Source organism: Salvelinus namaycush, chromosome 8 (genome assembly GCF_016432855.1).
Source record: "Salvelinus namaycush isolate Seneca chromosome 8, SaNama_1.0, whole genome shotgun sequence".
NCBI classification, from domain to species: domain Eukaryota; kingdom Metazoa; phylum Chordata; class Actinopteri; order Salmoniformes; family Salmonidae; genus Salvelinus; species Salvelinus namaycush.
Window position 1 is genome coordinate 24723617 of NC_052314.1, and position 19490 is coordinate 24743106.

Sequence of the window (19490 nt, forward strand, 5' to 3'; positions counted from 1 at the left end):
ATTCCAAAATGCTATATATCCATTTCCATTAGCTTTTGTTGTTTAAAGAAATTGTAAAAGAGATTGAGGTGTTTTTTTACTATCTAGTCATAGTTTGGGGTTGTTCAATGACAGACATGTAGTTGTTTAAAATATATCACTTGATGGTTTCATTTTAGAGAGACAAATAATCATGTTTTCTTTGCAAAATGCTATATATCCGCCTCACTCAGAGAAATAAGTAGTACTGCTAGGATTTACACAGTGAAATGTAACAAATAATTACATTTTTAATAAAGAACTGTACACATTTGTGACATCAATATATTTAAAAAATACGAAATAATTCTATACAATAATATGAGATTTGTATGTAAAACTATTACATTTGTAATTTAGCAGATGCTCTTATACAGCGTGACTTATAGTAAGTGCATTCATCTTAAGATAGCTAGGTTAGACAACCACATACTGTATCACAGTCAAATATACAAGATACGAGCATTCCATTCCAGCTAAACAATGGATATATAGCGTTTTGCAAAAAACACAATTTCATGCACATCTAAAATCTATTCATAAAAATCTGATAACAATAACATTTTACAAACACATGAAGGTACCCATAAGCAACCATTTATGATTTTAAAAAACACAAATGCAAAAAATGTGTGAATATACTGTAGCAGTACTTGACTTGGACTGAAATAGGTTCCTGTACTCATTTTGAAGCTCCGCAATACTTTTGAGCTAATATTCTATAAGAGGACCACAAGCAGTAGAACATTTGAGGTGCTGGTACTCAGCTCTGTTAAGCTCCTGCCCAAGTCAAGCACTGTACTGTAGCATTTTGGAAATAAACTCTTAATTTACTCTCTCCTCAGCTCAACAGTATTTCCAGACAGACCAGTTGATTTTACCATCCCGGAGAGATGGATTTGCTGGGAATGGTACCTGAATAGTGTCTTCAAAGGGCACCTTATTTAAAGTATCCTGACTGGCTGTGATGAATCTGTAGTTGGAGAGTAATCAGTCACTGGGCCTGTACGTGCTTTCCACAGGTGGTGGACCCAGCTCTGGCGACAGAAATCCCTCACAAATAGGTCCTCGGAAATCTTCCTTTCATTGAACAATTTCCAGTGTACAATTTCCAATGTAGTGATTTTAATAGGAATGATTTAAAAAGGGAAGTGCAGTCCGAGTGCTTGGTGGTTTGAGAAAGTGTGGGTGTTTGTCATTGACAGGGGATAAATGCCCTGGCTGATGCAGATGGTGATACGTTCCCACTTCTTGTGCGAGTGAGAGAATGGTACAATGGCCATGTAATTTCATTCTTTCCCCATTCCATTAGAGACGGGACACTATTAGTCACAAGGTAGCCAGTGCTGCTGACACCCAGACTGCTGTGGGGATTATAGTGTGAAATGAGACACTATTCAAACCAATGCAGTCACATAGACCACATTTTATACTATTGATCAAAAAGTAAATGACAGGAAGATATCTACTTTACAAAATAAAGATATTTCCATTAAATTGTACTCAACATAGCTCTGTCAATTACATAGTAGCTCAGAAGAGAGTGAGAGTCAGAGGATGCTATTGATATATTTGGCACTATATTTAACATGTCTTATATCTCACTATGAATATGGAGTAACATAAAAGTCTCCAATAAGTAGTCCCAAATTGCCTTTTTGGCAAAATTTTGGTATTCAAACAATGAATGAGTAATGAATACTTTACTATCATACTGTATCTGAAAACAGTGGTGGAAGGAGGACGCCGAAGGGACATGGGGTCAAGGGAGGGTATTTCACAACTATGGAGAACAAAAACTGAGCAGTGGTCATTGTGTCAATTGAACCAGCCTGCTCACCTTAACCAATGTAAACAGCATAGCTCTAGGAGGCTTGAGGAAACTCAGTGCTTCCTCTCCTTCCTCCCCAGCAGCAGAAGAACTTAAGCCAGTGCGAGACTTGCTTAAAAATGTACACTTCCTCTGTATTACCATGGGAACATAGCTTTTTTCCTTATCTAGAGGGACCTGTTTAAAATCCAGAGTGCTATTCCCTAAGAGGCCAGGGGGGAATTTGACATGGGTGGATAGCATTTCTTATGGTACTTCACACGAGAGAACAGAATTATTATGAAAACAAGTCTCCTCATCTCTCAAATATGGCACTCTCCAAGCTCAGATACAATACCCCCCACATGTCACTTGGATACAGAGCACTTAGTACCTGCTGGTTCCAGCTCTTAATGAGGGTATATTTTTTACAGAACCCAATTTGCCCCTTTCCCTTGGTGACCAACAGAGAGTCATTCTACATTTTAGTCATTTAACAGACACTCTTATATCCAGAGCAACTTACAGGAGCAATTAGAGTTAAGTGCCTTGCTCAAGGGCACATCAACATATTTTTCACCTAGTCGGCTCATGGATTCAAACCAGCGACCTTTTGGTTACTGGCCCTATGCTCTTTTCTGCTAGGCTACCTGCGGAGTCCACAGCTAAATGCAGGATCTCTATGGACAGATCCATAGCACCCCTCCGATTTCATTGTGGGGGACAATAACAATGTTTAACCTTCCACATGAAAATAGAAATAAGAAAGAGAAAAGCGAAAGAAAAAGGACACAGCCCTCCACACAACCTATCCAATCAGTCTTGCAAGAGAGAGAGCTTGGTGACAGCTTGGTAAGTAAGTGATGTCTCGTATGACTGCTAGGTGTATCACTAACCATGATCAAAAAAGGCAACAGTAAAGATGTATGTAGTTCCCCATGAAAGATGCAGCGCCCCCCTTGGACCAATCAGTGTAATTTTGTAAATGACAGATCTCTATGGCAAGACTCATCATTCACCCAAGTTTTGTCAAAATCGGGCCAGTGGTTAAGATATCGCGTGTGGCTAACTTACGTACAGTTGATTACTATAGCGCCCCCCTTGGGCCAATCAGTGTAATTTTGTAAATGCCGGATCTCTATGGCAAGATGCATCCTTCACCTAAGTTTTGTCAAAATCGAGCTAATGCTGTCTGAGATATCACGTGTGACATCTAACATACGTACGTGCAAACGTACAAACAGAGACAGAGACACAGTCGCCGCTCCGATTTCATTATGGAGGACAACTAGTCCAGAGGTCACACCTATCACCATTAGCTGTTTGCAGGTCTGTGACTGTGATTACTCTTGTGTTGTCAAGTGACCAGTGTAGACTAAATGTGACCCTTTGGCACCCTCTGCTGACCAGGAGTCAGCTTTACTTCTGAGCCATAACAGTTCCGAGAGCTAGATCCCTTGATATATATATAGATATATATATATATCAAATAATACTGTAGGTGGTTTGGTTGTGACTCCTGCCCATACATTTAGGACAGTAGTCCTAATGTCCGAAAAATACATTCAATTGATGTATTTCCTTTTTATGTTGCACTGACAATATCACAAAAGGGTTGCTCTCCTCAATTGGCACCTTTAAGTTTGGGTAAAATCATAAATATTTTCCCCAGACAGGTATAAAACATCTGTGGTCCATTTTGTGTCTCTGTCAGGTTCCTGAGGTCACTATTGGCTTCAGTAGGAAAATACCCTAACATCTATCAAGGCTTTTTAGTCTCCCTTTCAGAAACATTTCAACTCTCAGGAGACTTCAAAAGCAATGTTCAGAAACAAATCTGCCATTTTTCAACAAGCGAGAACAAGAGAGAATCTTACAGTACTAGGATGCTGCCTGTGAACTCCAGGTATCTGAAACTAAGGTTATCCATTTAGTTACTGCATCTCAGTGCAAGAGGTGTCACTGCAGTCCCTGGTTTGAATCCAGGCTGCATCACATCAGGCCGTGATTGGTAGTCCCATAGGGCGGCGCACAATTGGCCCAGCGTCGTGCGGGGTAGGTTGCCATTGTGAAAAATAATTTGTTCTTAACTGACTTGCCTAGTTAAATAAAGGTTAAATAAAGGTAAAATTAAATTTAGATCCTGTCAGTTACTGTTGCCTTTCAGGAGTCATTCATCAGTGGTTTCCTATTATGAGTATGCTATTAGCCTATACAAATACACCAGCATATGGTGGAATTATACACATACCAACCTGATTTCCTGGGACTGCAGTGTGGCCATCGAAGATGAGCATTTGCCCACTGAAGTCGGTTATGACGCCAAACTGCAGTCATGTCGGGGGCCTCCCGAGTGGTGCAGTAGTCTAAGGCGATTCTGGCTTTGAGTCCAAGCTCTGTCGCAGCCGGCCGCGACCAGGAGACCTATGGGGCTGCGCACAATTGGCCCAGCATCGTCTGGATTAGGGGAGGGTTCGGCTGGCAGGGATGTCCTTGTCCCATCGCGCACTACCGACTCCTATAGCAGGCCAGGCGCAGTGCACGCTGACACAGTCGCCAGGTGTACGGTGTTTCCTCCGACACATTGGTGTGGCTGGCTTCCGGGTTAAGTGGGCATTCTGTCAAGAAGCAGTGTGGCTTGGTTGGGTAGTGTTTCGGAGGACTCACGGCTCTCAACCTTCGCCTCTCCCGAGTCTGTACAGGAGATGCAATGATGAGACAAAACTGTAACTACTACCAATTGGATACCACAAAATTGGGGAGAAAAAGGGGTTAAAAAATATAAATAAATAACTGCAGTCATTTCAAACCTTGGTGATGACTAAGAGCACGCAGCTGAGCTTCCCTGAGACGGTTTCTGACATTTAGTGCAGAAATTGTTCGGTTGTGCAAACCCACAGTTTCATCAGCTGTCCGGTTGGCTGGTCTCAGACGATCCCGCAGGTGAAGAAGCCGGATGTGGAGGTCCTGGTCTGGCGTGGTTACACATGGTCTGTGGTTGTGAGGCCGGTTGGACGTACTGCCAAATTCTATAAAACGATGTTGGAGGTGGCTTTTGGTAGAGAAAATACATTCAATTCTCTGGCAACAGCTCTGGTGGACATTCCTGCAGTCAGCATGACAATTGAACACTCCCTCAAAACTTGAGACATCTGTGGCATTGTGTTGTGTGACAAAACTGCACATTTTAGAGTGGCCTTTTTTTGTCCCCAGCACATGGTGCACCTGTGTAATGATCATGCTGTTTAATCAGCTTCTTGATATGCCACGCCTCTCAGGTGGATGAATTATATTGGCAAAGGAGATATACTCACTAACAGGGATGTAAACAAATTTATGTACAAAATTTGAGAGAAATACGCTTTTTTTGTGCGCATGGAACATTTCTGGGATCTTTTATTTCAGCTCATGAAACATGGGACCAACACTTTACAAGTTGCGTTTACATTTTTGTTCAGTATAGTTTCTTGCAATAACCCTCTGTGACTGTAAAGAATATTTCTCTGAAAACTGTGTTTCCTAAAAGATTTGTCCGGAGATTTGGTCAACTCCGTCAGATTTGTCTAAAATCCTAAATTAATCAGGAATGAGAAGGGTCAGCTATACCATAAGGACCACTTATTCATGTCCTCGTTACATGTAGTGCAACAAGACCACTCATAGTCTGTAAATTTAAACAAACAATATTGGAATCACAATGGTCACAACCAAAACTGTCAACTCCACCTGTCTGATAGATTAAGATACATTTAGTTAGGTTTAAGAGTCATAAAGCAACTGAGGAAAAACAAAATTGCTACTGTGTATTCCACTAGAATGAAGCAGAAAATGTATTTTTTTGTCAAATCAAATCAAGCTTTATTTATACAGCACATTTCAGACATGGAATGCAACGCAATGTGCTTTATATTGGCATCTACCTAAAACATAAACTCAGTCAGATTTTTGTATAACGTCAACTCCGTCAGAGTGCTGAAAGATCTGATGGTATGGTTATGATTTAATTGGGGATTTTCAAATTAATTATTTTCCATATTTTACAAAAAAAATGCCTGTTTTGAGAATCTGTTGTCAACTCCACCAGTGGCTTGTCAACTCCGTCACTGATGGCTAACCCAATTAAAATAGATCATTTTTGTTCAATATTCTTTTTTTTTATCACTGTTCTAAAAACATATGCTTAAACAATTGAAGTATTTGCTGTGCTAGGCTAATGTTTGCTTTATAAATGTTTTAAGTTCTAAATCTAGAAAAAACATGCCAAAATGCTAACAAAATTTGCCCTGGAGCATTAATGCTTTTAAACAAAACAAAAAACAGTTTGGAGAGTTGTATTAAATATTTGAATAATATAATGTTAGAATTAAACAATCAAGGCCTTTAAACACTTGTTGGACAATAATTGTAAACATTTAATTGCTTTTATGGTGTGTCAACAAAGTTGACATAAATCCAGTTAGATTAATATTTTTTATTTTTAGGGCGGTGGGGGGTTGTTCCTTTACATGGTTTGTCCCCACTTTCAAGAATCCCTGATCTCTAAAAAAGCAAAGTTATCTCTCAGCCTCATGGCAGAATGTGTAAAATAGCATGAGATTAGCTATAAAACAGCACATTTTTATTTCTGAACACTTCTACCTTAATGTGGATGCTACCATGATTACGGATAATCATGACTGAATCATAAATAAGGATGAATGAGAAAGTTACAGAGGCATAAACATCATACCCCCCGAAAAATGGGGCATGATTTTTGTAAGTTTGTAAATTAAGCACTCATCATTAGACACGATTCATTCAGGATTATCCGTAATCATGGTAGCATCAACATTAAGGTAGATGTGTTCAGAAACATTTTGTATTATTAATTACAATAAAAGTGACTACAAAATGACGCAATGCATTATTTACCATTAATTTCTACGTTTTAGCATCATTGTTCAAATAAGTAGGGGAGTGTATATATGAAGGGTTACAGCAGGTTACAGCAGCTGGGTCACACTCTTTTCACACCACTTCAATACAAAGTGATTTTCGTAGCAGTTTAGGATAGCATTTTTGTTAAGCCTTGCCCTTTTCCTAACTTTAACCTCAGTCTCATAACCTGCTATGTTAATTATCCTAAACTGCTGTGTAAATTCTCCTAACTTGCTACCATGCATATAACATAACATATAACATAATTACTTCCTGTTATCCTCCAACAATTGACAAACCAATCAGAATAGAGCAAAGTAGTTACAAGGTAAAAAATCGATTACCATTACGATCCCAAAACAACTGATTCATCATATTTTAGAACTACACAACATTTAGAAAGCAATGTCTCCTATAAAATAATCCTAAACTCCTTTCAGTCATCCATTCAGAAAACATAACATTTGCCATAGTTTATCTGAGCAGTAAAGGGGGATAAAAAACAAAGATATTTTAGGGTCATATTTTGCCATACATACTGTATACTAATCAAGATTAACATTTCACTAGAGAGATGCTTTATTTTGATCAACGCTAAGTATTAGAGCAGTATTTATGTCTCGGGGCATAATCTGTAGACCACCATATTAACGGGAAACACAAGTTTGTCAGCTGACCCTGTCATACAATGTGTCTATACACACATTCTCTCTCACTCACACACACACTACCACTCGCCCCATGCAACTCCCAATCCCCAACCCAGTTTCTCAACTCAATACATCCAGACAAATAACATGTATAACATTTTTTTATTAAATAGTTAGTCAATATTGTACCGTGACCAAAATAGGTGTTCCAATTGTTTCAAAAACAACTGTTGTCATTCTGTTATTCTTCAAATATACGTACATTCAAGACATTATAGAATTATTTTCTCTAAAGGGAAGTCAATTCAATTTAATTGGGATCTTTGGATCCCACATTTGCAATATTGCACCAGAGGCAATATTTCTGCCACCAATGGAAATGGAGTTGATTGTTCTTGAGAATCATGTTTGTGCCGAAGGCAGCCATGAGATCAAATGTGATTGTGTGACATTAGAAAGGCACTGCAGCTATCCCTTATTTTCATCCCTTATCCCTAGATATAGTTCACTTCATTCGACATTTATAAATCCATCTGTCTTTGAGAAATTATATTTCTGAACAACAGATAGAGAGCCAAACTCAGACACAAACTCAGCCACGCATAGCGGACAATGATATCTTGTTGGAGGAGAGGAGAGTAGGAAATCAACAATGGCCTGAGTACACAGATAGGTCCATTGGATAGTGTTTGTTGTGCCTGTGTGGATCTCCCTGGGGTATGGCCTGTTCCCATGCCAGGTCACACTCCCTGATAGAGCGCCAAACAGATGTGCTGCTACAGCACTACACTACTCCCAGCAAGGAATGGCTCAGAGACTGCACAGCCACAGCCATAAAACTAGCATGGATGGATGTGTAGCAGCAGTCAAACACAACTCCACTTACTTAAACAGAAATAGGGCATTGAATGAGATGACTACTAACATTGGACTAACGAATTGCACTCAGACCCACACTGTATACTCTGTGAGATAGACACTCCCCTTTTAAGGGGTATGTTACATATCATTATGAAAGTGGTTAATTCCACTGCTGTGCTAGTTTCAGATAGAAATAGCTTATTTGCTCTGGATGGTTAATCTGAACAATATAGATCACTTAATGTGTAACATAATCAATGTATCCCATTTAATGAGTGGTTTCAACTCCCAAGAAAATCATAGCCCTGGGTGCAGTCCATCACAAAATTAATGTTGAGAGGCACTGAATATGTATTAAAACAGCTTGAAAAAGCTGAGATGATAAGATTGCTGGGAGAGTTCCAGTAGGCCATCGCAATACAAGACAAATTAGGTTTAAGGAACGGGCAACATGTGAATGGATCCAACATTAAATGTGATCGACTTCCCTTTAGACCACTCTCTGTAAACATTTGATACAAATCAGATCGAGACACATCAATAGAACTTTAACAAATAACAATAATTAAAGCAAATCCTGTAATCGTGTAATGTTGTCTCCGGCTGGAGAAGCCTGCTACTTTTAATTATCTAACAAATTCAATCAATCAATCAGTATGAAACTCCACCCACTCCTTCCCATACACTACCTTGTGCCCAATATAATGGTCCCTTCTCTATCTCTCGCGAACTGGCCTAGTTCCTCCACTCCCACTAGTAGCATATTATGAGTACTTAAATATATGTATATTCTGATAATATCATGCACACATGTACATTGCACAAACATAATTTATACAGTGAAATATTAAAGTATAATCAAGTGTATACAAATAAAGTGATGTTGCACATGAAGCTCCCCCCTACATTAGATAACAGTAGATATTTTCTCTGGCTAATTGTCTATAAAAAACAAACACTCATAAAGAGAAAACAATACACAGTAAATCTTATAAATCAAAAGGCAATGTTAAATTAAAACAAATAAACCATGGTCTGACTAGAACTACAAAAAAGGCCATTTTAAAATAGGTTACAAGAGCATTTATGACACAGAAAAACACATCATCTGAGAGCCAGAGAGAATACACTGTTAACGAGCGATCATTTTTCTGTGACTGAAAAAAAAAGAACCAGACAATGAATGCCTAGATTTACTTGTACACATGCATTGAATTAAGGGGTAGATATATGGGAATAAGAACTCAAGCGTTGTGTTCCTCCTCTGAACAAATTGGGCTTTGAACAGTCTAAATTCCCTTTTCTCTAAATTAAACAGAGTAGAGGTCATGTGGAAATAACCCTAAATCCCCCCAATTAAAGCTAGTCCTGCTCTGGCCTGCTCTATATTCTCCTGAGTTACTCTGCTCTTCGAAAAGCACACCTCCCATAGGGAAGTCAAGGGCTTACAGCAGCTGGCTTTTATAGCATCCCAAAATAATAAGGGACCAGGACCAGAGGTTGAGTTGACTGGCATGTCCAAGATGCTTGGAGTCATACCAAACCCATGTAAACACACATGAGGAAAGAGAACAGTCAGTCAGATTTTTACAATTGAAAAAATACCTATCGCTTAATAATTGTCATCGCAATCACAGTACATTCACCTGGTCTGGTAGAAGCCTGTAATAGAACTTTGCTTTCCTCTACTACCCATAGCAATGTTCAGCTACTCAAACTCAAGTAATAACAAGGTTTAAACTGGGGAAAGGAAACCGATTGTGAGATAAACTTCCCCAATACCCCAATCCTTCTATACTATTGGCAAAATTCAGTGTGAATCCCCCCCATTCCCCTCTCCTTCCCGTGCTGCGGCGCTGCCCTCCTAAGTGTAGCCCAGATTCTCCATCTCGCTGCGGTAGCGCTGCTCCGACACCTTGCTCTTGTGCTGCTTGCTCTCCAGGTGAAGGCGGAAGTCGGCCTCCTCGCTGGCCCCAGAATTGCACATGGAGCAGTAGAACTGGCCGCTGGGCGTCACACACATGGCCAGGTCTCTGGGGATCCTCTGCCTGGGCCGTGGGTTGTAGTAGGGGGCTGGGTCACACATCAAGACATACACACCATAATGATGGAGAGTGAGTGTTGAGCTGCTGCTCACCAGTGAAAACAGTGTGAAAAGATGGGAGTGGCAGATAGATGCCAGGCACTGCATGGGGATAGAAGGCTGGCTGTCCATAGGATGAGCTTTCCACTGCCATGGCCATATGAATGTTACAAGAAGAAATACACATGTGTCCCTCATTAGAAGAAGGGAGATGTACTGTATGTTGGTCAGAAAATAGATGCTCTGCTGTATCTGTGTGTATGGCTGGAGGCAACCATCACGGGCCCTTGCAGAGTAACTCTGACAGACAAAGCACATTTCTCTGCGAGAGACTGTTACACAGTTCTATTTCTGGAATGAAATCAGCAAAGTCTCTGAGCCCTGAGGGAAGGGAAGGGAGTGGGTGCAGTTGTGTCCTATGATCCAGGGGGAGAAGGCCATGGTGCAGGGTATGTGGAGTGGGGGGGTGGGGGGTTGGGGGTGGATAATAATAATAATTAAAAACAATTGGTGGGCGTTTATATTTGTCCTATTTCACACATGTACAATTGTGTATTAATATGCATATCACAACTCTTCGGAGAGTGGTACGGGGATGAACAGTGGACTGTGAGGGCTCTGTCTGATGGACACCTGCCACCTGAGCAGGCTGTGTCTGTGGATCAGCAGAGCGGCCGTCGGTTGCTGTACTGGTTCACATATCCAAAGCGCTGGGCCTGTGCTTAGTGAGTTCACAGTGACTAACCAGCCTCAGCCTCGGCCACCCCCTCAACTTTCCTACGACATTTCCCTGGCAAAGGTGGTGATGAGAGAGGGGTATTCACTGCTGCTACGACCATGGAGCAAAAAACAATAGCCTCCACCTGCTGGCTGCCTGGACATGTGATATTTACATTTCATACATATTCACATGCATATCAGTCTCATTCACCAGCTGTCAAAGGCTTCACTGGTATCAATGAAAAGGAAATCGGCAACCACATCTACCCTCAAACATATACTGTACCTTTTGAAGACTATGAATTTCCCTGAATTCATCTGGTCGTTATGGGCCACCTCTGACAAGGCTTACTTACTTTACTTACATCTGATCTGTACATCAAAATTGTGGAACAACAACACATTTTTCCTTACATATTGTTAAAAGTTATTTGCTGTTTGGTCATACTTTATTACTGGTATGTCTTTGGTTCAGTGTGCTGTACCTGGCATGGCAGGGGGCACCTGTGAGGTCCTGCGGTTCTTGATCAACTTGTACTCGCTCCCCTCTTTCTTCGGACGCCTCTGGACACACTCAGTCGACTCTCTGAAAAATTGATAGATCACGTTACTGAGAGCAAGTCTTTAAAGTAACTCATGTGCAGTTTATAAACCTAACAATCCTTAAATAGCTAACAATCTAACAATAATAGCCACTATGATGGACAACATAATGGAATGCATCTTTCAAATGCTATTGCATTTTTCTTTAAATGGAAGCATTGAAACATAATCTGGATTGCATTTCATATAACAGGGCATGGCTGAAGGAGCAGGATTTATGTGTGAAGTATGGTTGGTTTAATAGCCATGTGCACATTGCATCTGTTGTTTGTCTTCCTGGTGGTAGGTGGGGAGGCAGTAGAAACACCCACTCACATGATGCTACTGCTCTGCTGGGCCTCAGCCAGCCGCAGTCTCTTGGCATGGTTCTTGCCCTGGTAGTGTGCCTGAGCCACGGCAGGTGAGCTGAACGAGGCGTCACACAGCTTGCAGTAGTCGTTCTCCGTGGCTAAGATCACCCTGCTGGCACCGATAAATGACACCGGCTGAACAAAAAACAATGAGTGAGTTTATACAAAGGGCTCTTTCAGCCAAAATGACACTCTTGCCAGTTCCAACGCTACATATCAAAAGAGTTAAAAACTTCAGTGCTGACAGTTGTCTACAAACCATCATGGATGTTTCTAATGAGGAGATTCTATTTGATTGCAGTTTTCTAGATCAACAACAGAGATCCAAACAGTGCATGTGCTGAAAATTCACAGGCCTTGTACTTGCTCATACAGTATTATACTTTGCTGAACAATAACACATTCCTTGTGCCAACGCCAAGCGTTACCTGTTTTGGAGTTGCACTCTCAGTTGGTGGAGTCGTGAGGGGTTGCTGGGAAACTGGTTCTATTACCTCCGGAATCCTGATGGCAGGCAGCTGCTGGCTGCCTGCATAAAAATTTCTCAGCTTCTTACTGTGGTTTTTACCCTGGAGAAGAGACAATGTATGATTCAATCCCACAGCCACAGTTCAGTCCACTCATCGCACTGTCATTGTCATAGTGTCATATAGCAAATCATTGCATCATCAGTGAGCGCAAGGGTTAAGCATTTCATGTTCTACTTACATTTATGAGGGGATAACAGTGATGACTGACATTTCCAATAAACAAACATTTATTTTTTATTTTTTTTTATTTCACCTTTATTTAACCAGGTAGGCAAGTTGAGAACAAGTTCTCATTTACAATTGCAACCTGGCCAAGATAAAGCAAAGCAGTTCGACACATACAACAACACAGAGTTACACATGGAGTAAAACAAACATACAGTCAATAATACAGTAGAAAAATAAGTCTATATACAAAGTGAGCAAATGAGGTGAGATAAGGGAGGTAAAGGCAAAAAAAGGCCATGGTGGCGAAGTAAATACAATTATCAAGTAAAACACTGGAATGGTAGATTTGCAGTGGAAGAATGTGCAAAGTAGAAATAGAAATAATGGGGTGCAAAGGAGCAAAATAAATAAATAAATACAGTAGGGGAAGAGGTAGTTGTTTGGGCTAAATTATAGATGGGCTATGTACAGGTGCAGTAATCTGTGAGTTGCTCTGACAGCTGGTGCTTAAAGCTAGTGAGGGAGATAAGTGTTTCCAGTTTCAGAGATTTTTGTAGTGCGTTCCAGTCATTGGCAGCAGAGAACTGGAAGGAGAGGCGGCCAAAGGAGGAATTGGCTTTGAGGGTGACCAGAGAGATATACCTGTTGGAGCGCGTGCTACAGATGGGTGCTGCTATGGTGACCAGCGAGCTGAGATAAGGGGGGACTTTACCTAGCAGGGTCTTGTAGATGACCTGGAGCCAGTGGGTTTGGCGACGAGTATGAAGCGAGGGCCAGCCAATGAGAGCGTACAGGTCGCAGTGGTGGGTAGTATATGGGGCTTTGGTGACAAAACGGATGGCACTGTGATAGACTGCATCCAATTTATTGAGTAGGGTATTGGAGGCTATTTTGTAAATGACATCGCCGAAGTCGAGGATCGGTAGGATGGTCAGTTTTATGAGGGTATGTTTGGCAGCATGAGTGAAGGATGCTTTGTTGCGAAATAGGAAGCCAATTCTAGATTTAACTTTGGATTGGAGATGTTTGATGTGAGTCTGGAAGGAGAGTTTACAGTCTAACCAGACACCTAGGTATTTGTAGTTGTCCACATATTCTAAGTCAGAACCGTCCAGAGTAGTGATGCTGGACGGGCGGGCAGGTGCAGGCAGTGATCGGTTGAAGAGCATGCATTTAGTTTTACTTGTATTTAAGAGCAGTTGGAGGCCACGGAAGGAGAGTTGTATGGCATTGAAGCTCGTCTGGAGGTTTGTTAACACAGTGTCCAAAGAAGGGCCAGAAGTATACAGAATGGTGTCGTCTGCGTAGAGGTGGATCAGAGACTCACCAAGAGCAATACACTAAGTGTACAAAACAATAGGAACACCTTCCTAATATTGAGTTGCACCCCCCTTTGCCCTCAGAACAGACTCAATTTGTCAGGGCATGGATTCTACAAGTTGTTGAAAGCGTTCCACAGGGATGCTGGCCCATGTTGACTCCAATGCTTTCACAGTTGTGTAAAGTTGGCTGGATGTCTTGTGGGTGGTGGACCATTCTTGATACACACGGGAAACTGTTGAGTGTGAAAAACCCAGCAGCTTTGCAGTTCTTGACCCACTCAAACCGGTGCGCTTGGCACCTTCTATCATACCCCGTTAAAAGGCACTTAAATATTTTATCTTGCCCATTCACCCTCTGAAAGGCAGACATAGACAATCCATGTCTCAATTGTATCATCTACACTGATTGAAGTGGATTTAAGTGACATCAATAAGGGATCATAACTTTCACCTGGATTCACCTGGTCAGTCAATGTCATGGAAAGAGCAGGTGTTCCTAATGCTTTGTACACTCAATGTAGTTGACATGCATGAGAAACATTTTCTGCCATCAAAATATATGTGTTGGGGTAGGCCTACAAGTAAGCTTGTCCCCAGGCTCAATTGCTACCACATATAGAAAGAGAGAGAGCCTGCTGGTGGACGAGATTAGGGTACAAGCTACATGTACAGTAAATCAGCTCACCTGGTAGTGGGCCTGTGCCTGCTGGGCAGAGTTGAGGGTGACGTTGCACAGTTTGCAGTACAGAGGCTTACACAGCTCATCCAAGGTAGCGTCCTGGTCTGTGGCCCCGATCTGAGCCTCTTCCTCCTGGGGCTTGGTGCTGAGGGCCATCTGGGCAGTTGGAGGTGGGACGGGGCAAGGGAGGCCCTGCATCAGCTGGAGGTGAGCGGGTGGTTTGGCAGACAGAGGGCTGTAGAGGGGGAAAAGGAGGGGGTCCGGGGCCACTACCACTGGTGTAGAGGGCCTGAGGGTCTGTGGAGGGGGTCCAAGGGTATGTGTAGAAGGCATTGGCTGGAACAACGGCTGTTGCTGGCCAAAAAGGCTCATTGAAGGCGTCAGCATAGACTCTGGTCCTGAGGGCCAATGCAATGATGGCAAAGTATGTATTAGACTGGATTCTACACTTATTATAGCCATGTAATGGCTGTATAACATTGGGAGGAAGCAAGAACTACAGTCATCAACTGTGTTCATTTCTCCCTAGTGAAACTGACAATAACAAATAGAACAATGGTGGGTTTCACAGTCCAGTGGTCATTGTGAAAATTACGCTTCCCCTGCAGTCAAGCATGGGCTCTGCTCCTTGCGAAAATAAGTTCCTCAATCATCTCTTGATCTGGTGCTGATTCAAACAGACTATTGCCTGCTTGACTGGATACATTTCAGGCAATCATGTGTGGCCACATTTTTTCTGCATGAGGGTTGATGTGGGGGATGGGTCAGTGGCTGTGCTCATGTCTGATGTTTCTGCTGCATCAACTCAGATTGGAGACCCAATAACAGTGTGGGATGTTTTTGATTCCAGCAGCCATGCAGTGACACCAAGTGAATGGCATGCTTGAAACGGAACTTTCCGATAACAAACTAAATTATTTTCCCAGCAATACTAGGCCCACTGTGTACATCAATGTTATTCTGATAAATGACATAATGTCATCCAAACACCTGAAAATTCTCAAATATGTGTGAAAAAAATTATCCAAGAAAATAGCTCACTTTATATACATGTTTTCTGGGTTTTGCAATGAAGTAGAAACAAAACTGCTAATCTGCTTAGCGTTGTAGTGCAGTATACTGTAAACTGCTTTTCTTTCCCCATGCAGAGTAACAAGGAGACAAACCTGAATCACATGCTCATTGGAGAATATAGCCTAATCCCCAAAATAGTCAGGAACCTACATTGTCATAGCCCAAGGTCAAAGTAAAAGTAATATTTTAGAATCTTGGGTATAAAACACTCCTCCTGAGACTTAACATTGGGATCTCAAGTAAAATGCAAATATTAATGAGTATAGAGTCATTGGCCATGTATCATGAGGGATGGCCTTGGGTCTCTGAGTTAGAGTGAAGTAGCTTAATAAGAAAAGTATTTTGTGGTTTTAAAGGAGAGGGTTCTAATTCTATCATTTGGTATCTGTGCAGAAGAAGAAAATAACAAAGAACCTTCAAAAGTTGAATAGCCCTTCACAGTGAGAGGTGTTTGTCACATACTTATAGTTATTTCATGCCTTTTATACTGTCACCTCTGCCACATCAATGATGGAGTGAAAAGTGTATGCCTCATGCAGTGGAATCAAGTGCATGACTAGTCTTTGAATGGAGAAAGGTTGAAGATAACTCATAAGAACTTCATATTTTAATTAGAGAATTACAGTCCTCTTATTCTGACAAGCATTTCGCTACACTCGCATTAACGTCTGCTAACCAAGTGTATGTGACCAATAACATTTGCTTTGATTTGATTTGCTAAATGTGCAATGCCTTGCAAAGTCTCAAGATAGACATGGTTTTAGCATGGAGATGTGTTGAAAGACCCTGAGACCTATGGTATTTTGTTAACACTCAGTCATGCAGATAAAACAGATTAATTGCAGCTTAAATGTACCCATTAGTTAGCCTAGTTAGAGATGGCAACACAGCAGTTAGGCTATTGAGTTAGCAGTCTGAAAGGGCTCATTATTGCCAGTTCAAGTGAGGGATAGTTGATAAGAAGACTATAGGCTAAGATTAGGGGGCAGCTTGGAGGCTGTCATAAAACAAGACTAAATGATCAAATCTGTCAATACTAATGTTTACCAATAAAGCTATATGAAATCAGGGTAAAGTACAAAATGAAGTTGCTTATCAAGCATTTATAACATCTCCAGGGATGTGACCTGCAAGACTCAGCTCTCTCAACCTATTTTAGTGGACAATGCCATTTCATTTGATTACAGCAGACTGAGTAGACCTATTGAATACAATTAGGTCTGGAAAGATGATGTTGCAAAATATGCTATATAACAGGTTTAATCACTTAAGAGAATATTTCTGGATAACAAGGTAAACTCAAGTCCAGACCCAAGCTGTTATTCATAATAATCCTTATCAACACCATTATCATCATGTGAATAATGTACACTACACCATGGTGTGGCAATGAGCTTGTGCCATGACAAGAGTAGACAGATTTCAAGAATTGGGAACCGAGACTGTCAAAAACATGGTCCTCCCCCTAAAGAAGGGGACCATCATGTCATTCTACACCCACCGGTCTGACCACTATTACTTTAGCTGATTTTACATGAAACACCAATCCACCGCATCACACCTGCACTGAAGGAGAATGAGGAACAGAGAGGGTGCTGTGGATACAGCAAATCAACTCATTTAGGTTGACATATATATTTTGGGTTGAATTGATCAGCAACCTATTATACCTCTGATTACATATTTAATTTCAACATGACTGTTGGTCTAATCTCTTCAAATTAATGGGAAGGCTCAACCTCGACAAAAAAATGTTTTATAGCTGTACACTAGGCTAGTTCAACATACAGTATAATACCAACATGTTTACACCCTCTTCAATCAGCAAATTGCACTGGTTACATTGTAGCTGAGGCTGCATGCATCCATCCATTCGCAGTGTCACGGCTACTGACAGCAATGAATGCGACCCTTTTCCTACCTGGTAACCGGGCGAAATAATGTCTGTTATTCCGATAGTTTAAAGGCACCGAATTTCTGTAATAATCGGCACTTTGATAATAAGCAGCATCTCTATTCTTGACATGTAACGCCATCATTGCATCCTGGCCAACTTCGAACCAGTTCAGACGTGAGAACCCAGCAAGCTACTTTCACCGGGGAAGAGGAGGGGTGTGTTTTCAGTTATACACTATTCTTTTTACATTGGGCTACATTTTAGTAAAGCCTATCATAATAAACCCCAAACATGGTAACCACATATTTAAAACATTTGGTAAAGGTGAGTCTTTGAAAAATATGCTTTATGAGCGTGTTGTGCTCTTGTTGGTACAGTCCATTTACTGCATTCAAGCTATCCGACACTCGGAAATCATGGTCACCCCAGCGTCAACACACTACATTTACCGATATGATATCACACCGAACACAGTTGATCAGAACTGGAGGATTTGAATGACATTTTGGTGTAAATAAAATACCATACTGATAACTCTTTATACTCAGTATTAGGGTAGTATAGGACTTGGTCTTGAAAATCCAGTGATAACTCTTTATACGCAGTATTAGGGTGGTAGGGGATATGATCTTGAATAATCCAGGGAAATTATGAACTCGACTAGCTCGACAGTTCGAGGTGTCATGAAAAATGCATCCCTCAACGTGAAAAATATTTTCACATAACCCTCCTTGTACTGTAAAATAAATGTGCACCCCTCCTCATAGACTTAACTCTAAATAATGTTTACGACCACAAATATCAATAACAGTAGCGACCCTGTGTTTATAAACGTGGATATTGATTTAGCTACTTAAACATGTTTTTGTGGCATGTTCGATGCCACGGCGCAGGGCTATGGGCTGGATGGTTGATGCACATATAGAAAAAATAGACAGATACTTGACAGGATGTATAAATGTGAAGCATCCGCTTGGCATTTCGACTCACTACAAAATTTAGTAGTGAAGAAGCCCAGTGGCCAACAGTTGGAAAAGATGAAAGCAGATGGATTTCGGCAGGCATTCTGCTAATTTTCTCATTGATAAAACATTTGATCTCAATACGGTTTGCGGTTCCCAAAGCTAGAATCTGTTTTGAACAGAGTTGACTAAGTTTTGTAGACTTTGCCTTTTGCCAAAGTTTTTACAAATCCTGTTGTTTAGAAGTGCAAAGGTGAATTGAGTTATTGCACACGCGCACTTCACAGTGCAGGCGTTCCCTAACGGAAATATGCAGATGTGTTCTAGAACAGGAAAATAGGATCTCGCTAGCTCGTGCTTGTGTAACAGTATAACTTTAAACCGTCCCCTCGCCCCGACACGGGCGCGAACCAGGGACCCTCTGCACACATCAACAACGGTCGCCCACGAAGCATCGTTACCCATCGCTCCACAAAGGCCACGGCCCTTGCAGAGCAAGGGGCAACACTACTAATAGGTTTCAGAGCAAGTGACGTAACTGATTGAAACGCTACTAGCGCGTACCCGCTAACTAGCTAGCCATTTCACATCCGTTACACTTAGCTCTGCCCACCTCCTTGCTTGTTCTGCCCACTATGATTTATTTGTTCCCATTGAAAACGACAGGCTATGGTCTATCTTTCAGTTATAAAAATCTTTGGTTGAGGTTTCGCGGACCACCACCGACATGCGTACTCTCCCTGCCTGTTTCTTTACACTATGCTCACAGCCGGCTGCAGACAATGATCAGCTGGGAATTCAGATTTTCTACATTTTGATACCATATTTCTTATTATATAAAATATA

The 19490-nt window shown here is 41.3% G+C and overlaps 1 protein-coding gene across 1 annotated transcript; it reads right to left on the reverse strand.

Annotated features, from left to right (window-relative positions):
• Positions 1 to 10120: 10120 nt before the first annotated feature.
• Positions 10121 to 15083, reverse strand: LOC120052074 (zinc finger matrin-type protein 3-like). Its single transcript, XM_038998933.1, has 5 exons — positions 14718 to 15083; positions 12436 to 12581; positions 11978 to 12124; positions 11545 to 11645; positions 10121 to 10329 (listed from the first exon to the last, which is right to left on the reverse strand). Exons 1-5 carry the CDS (start codon positions 15081 to 15083, stop codon positions 10121 to 10123), a joined length of 969 nt encoding a protein of 322 aa, XP_038854861.1.
• Between the last annotated feature and the right edge of the window lie 4407 nt (positions 15084 to 19490).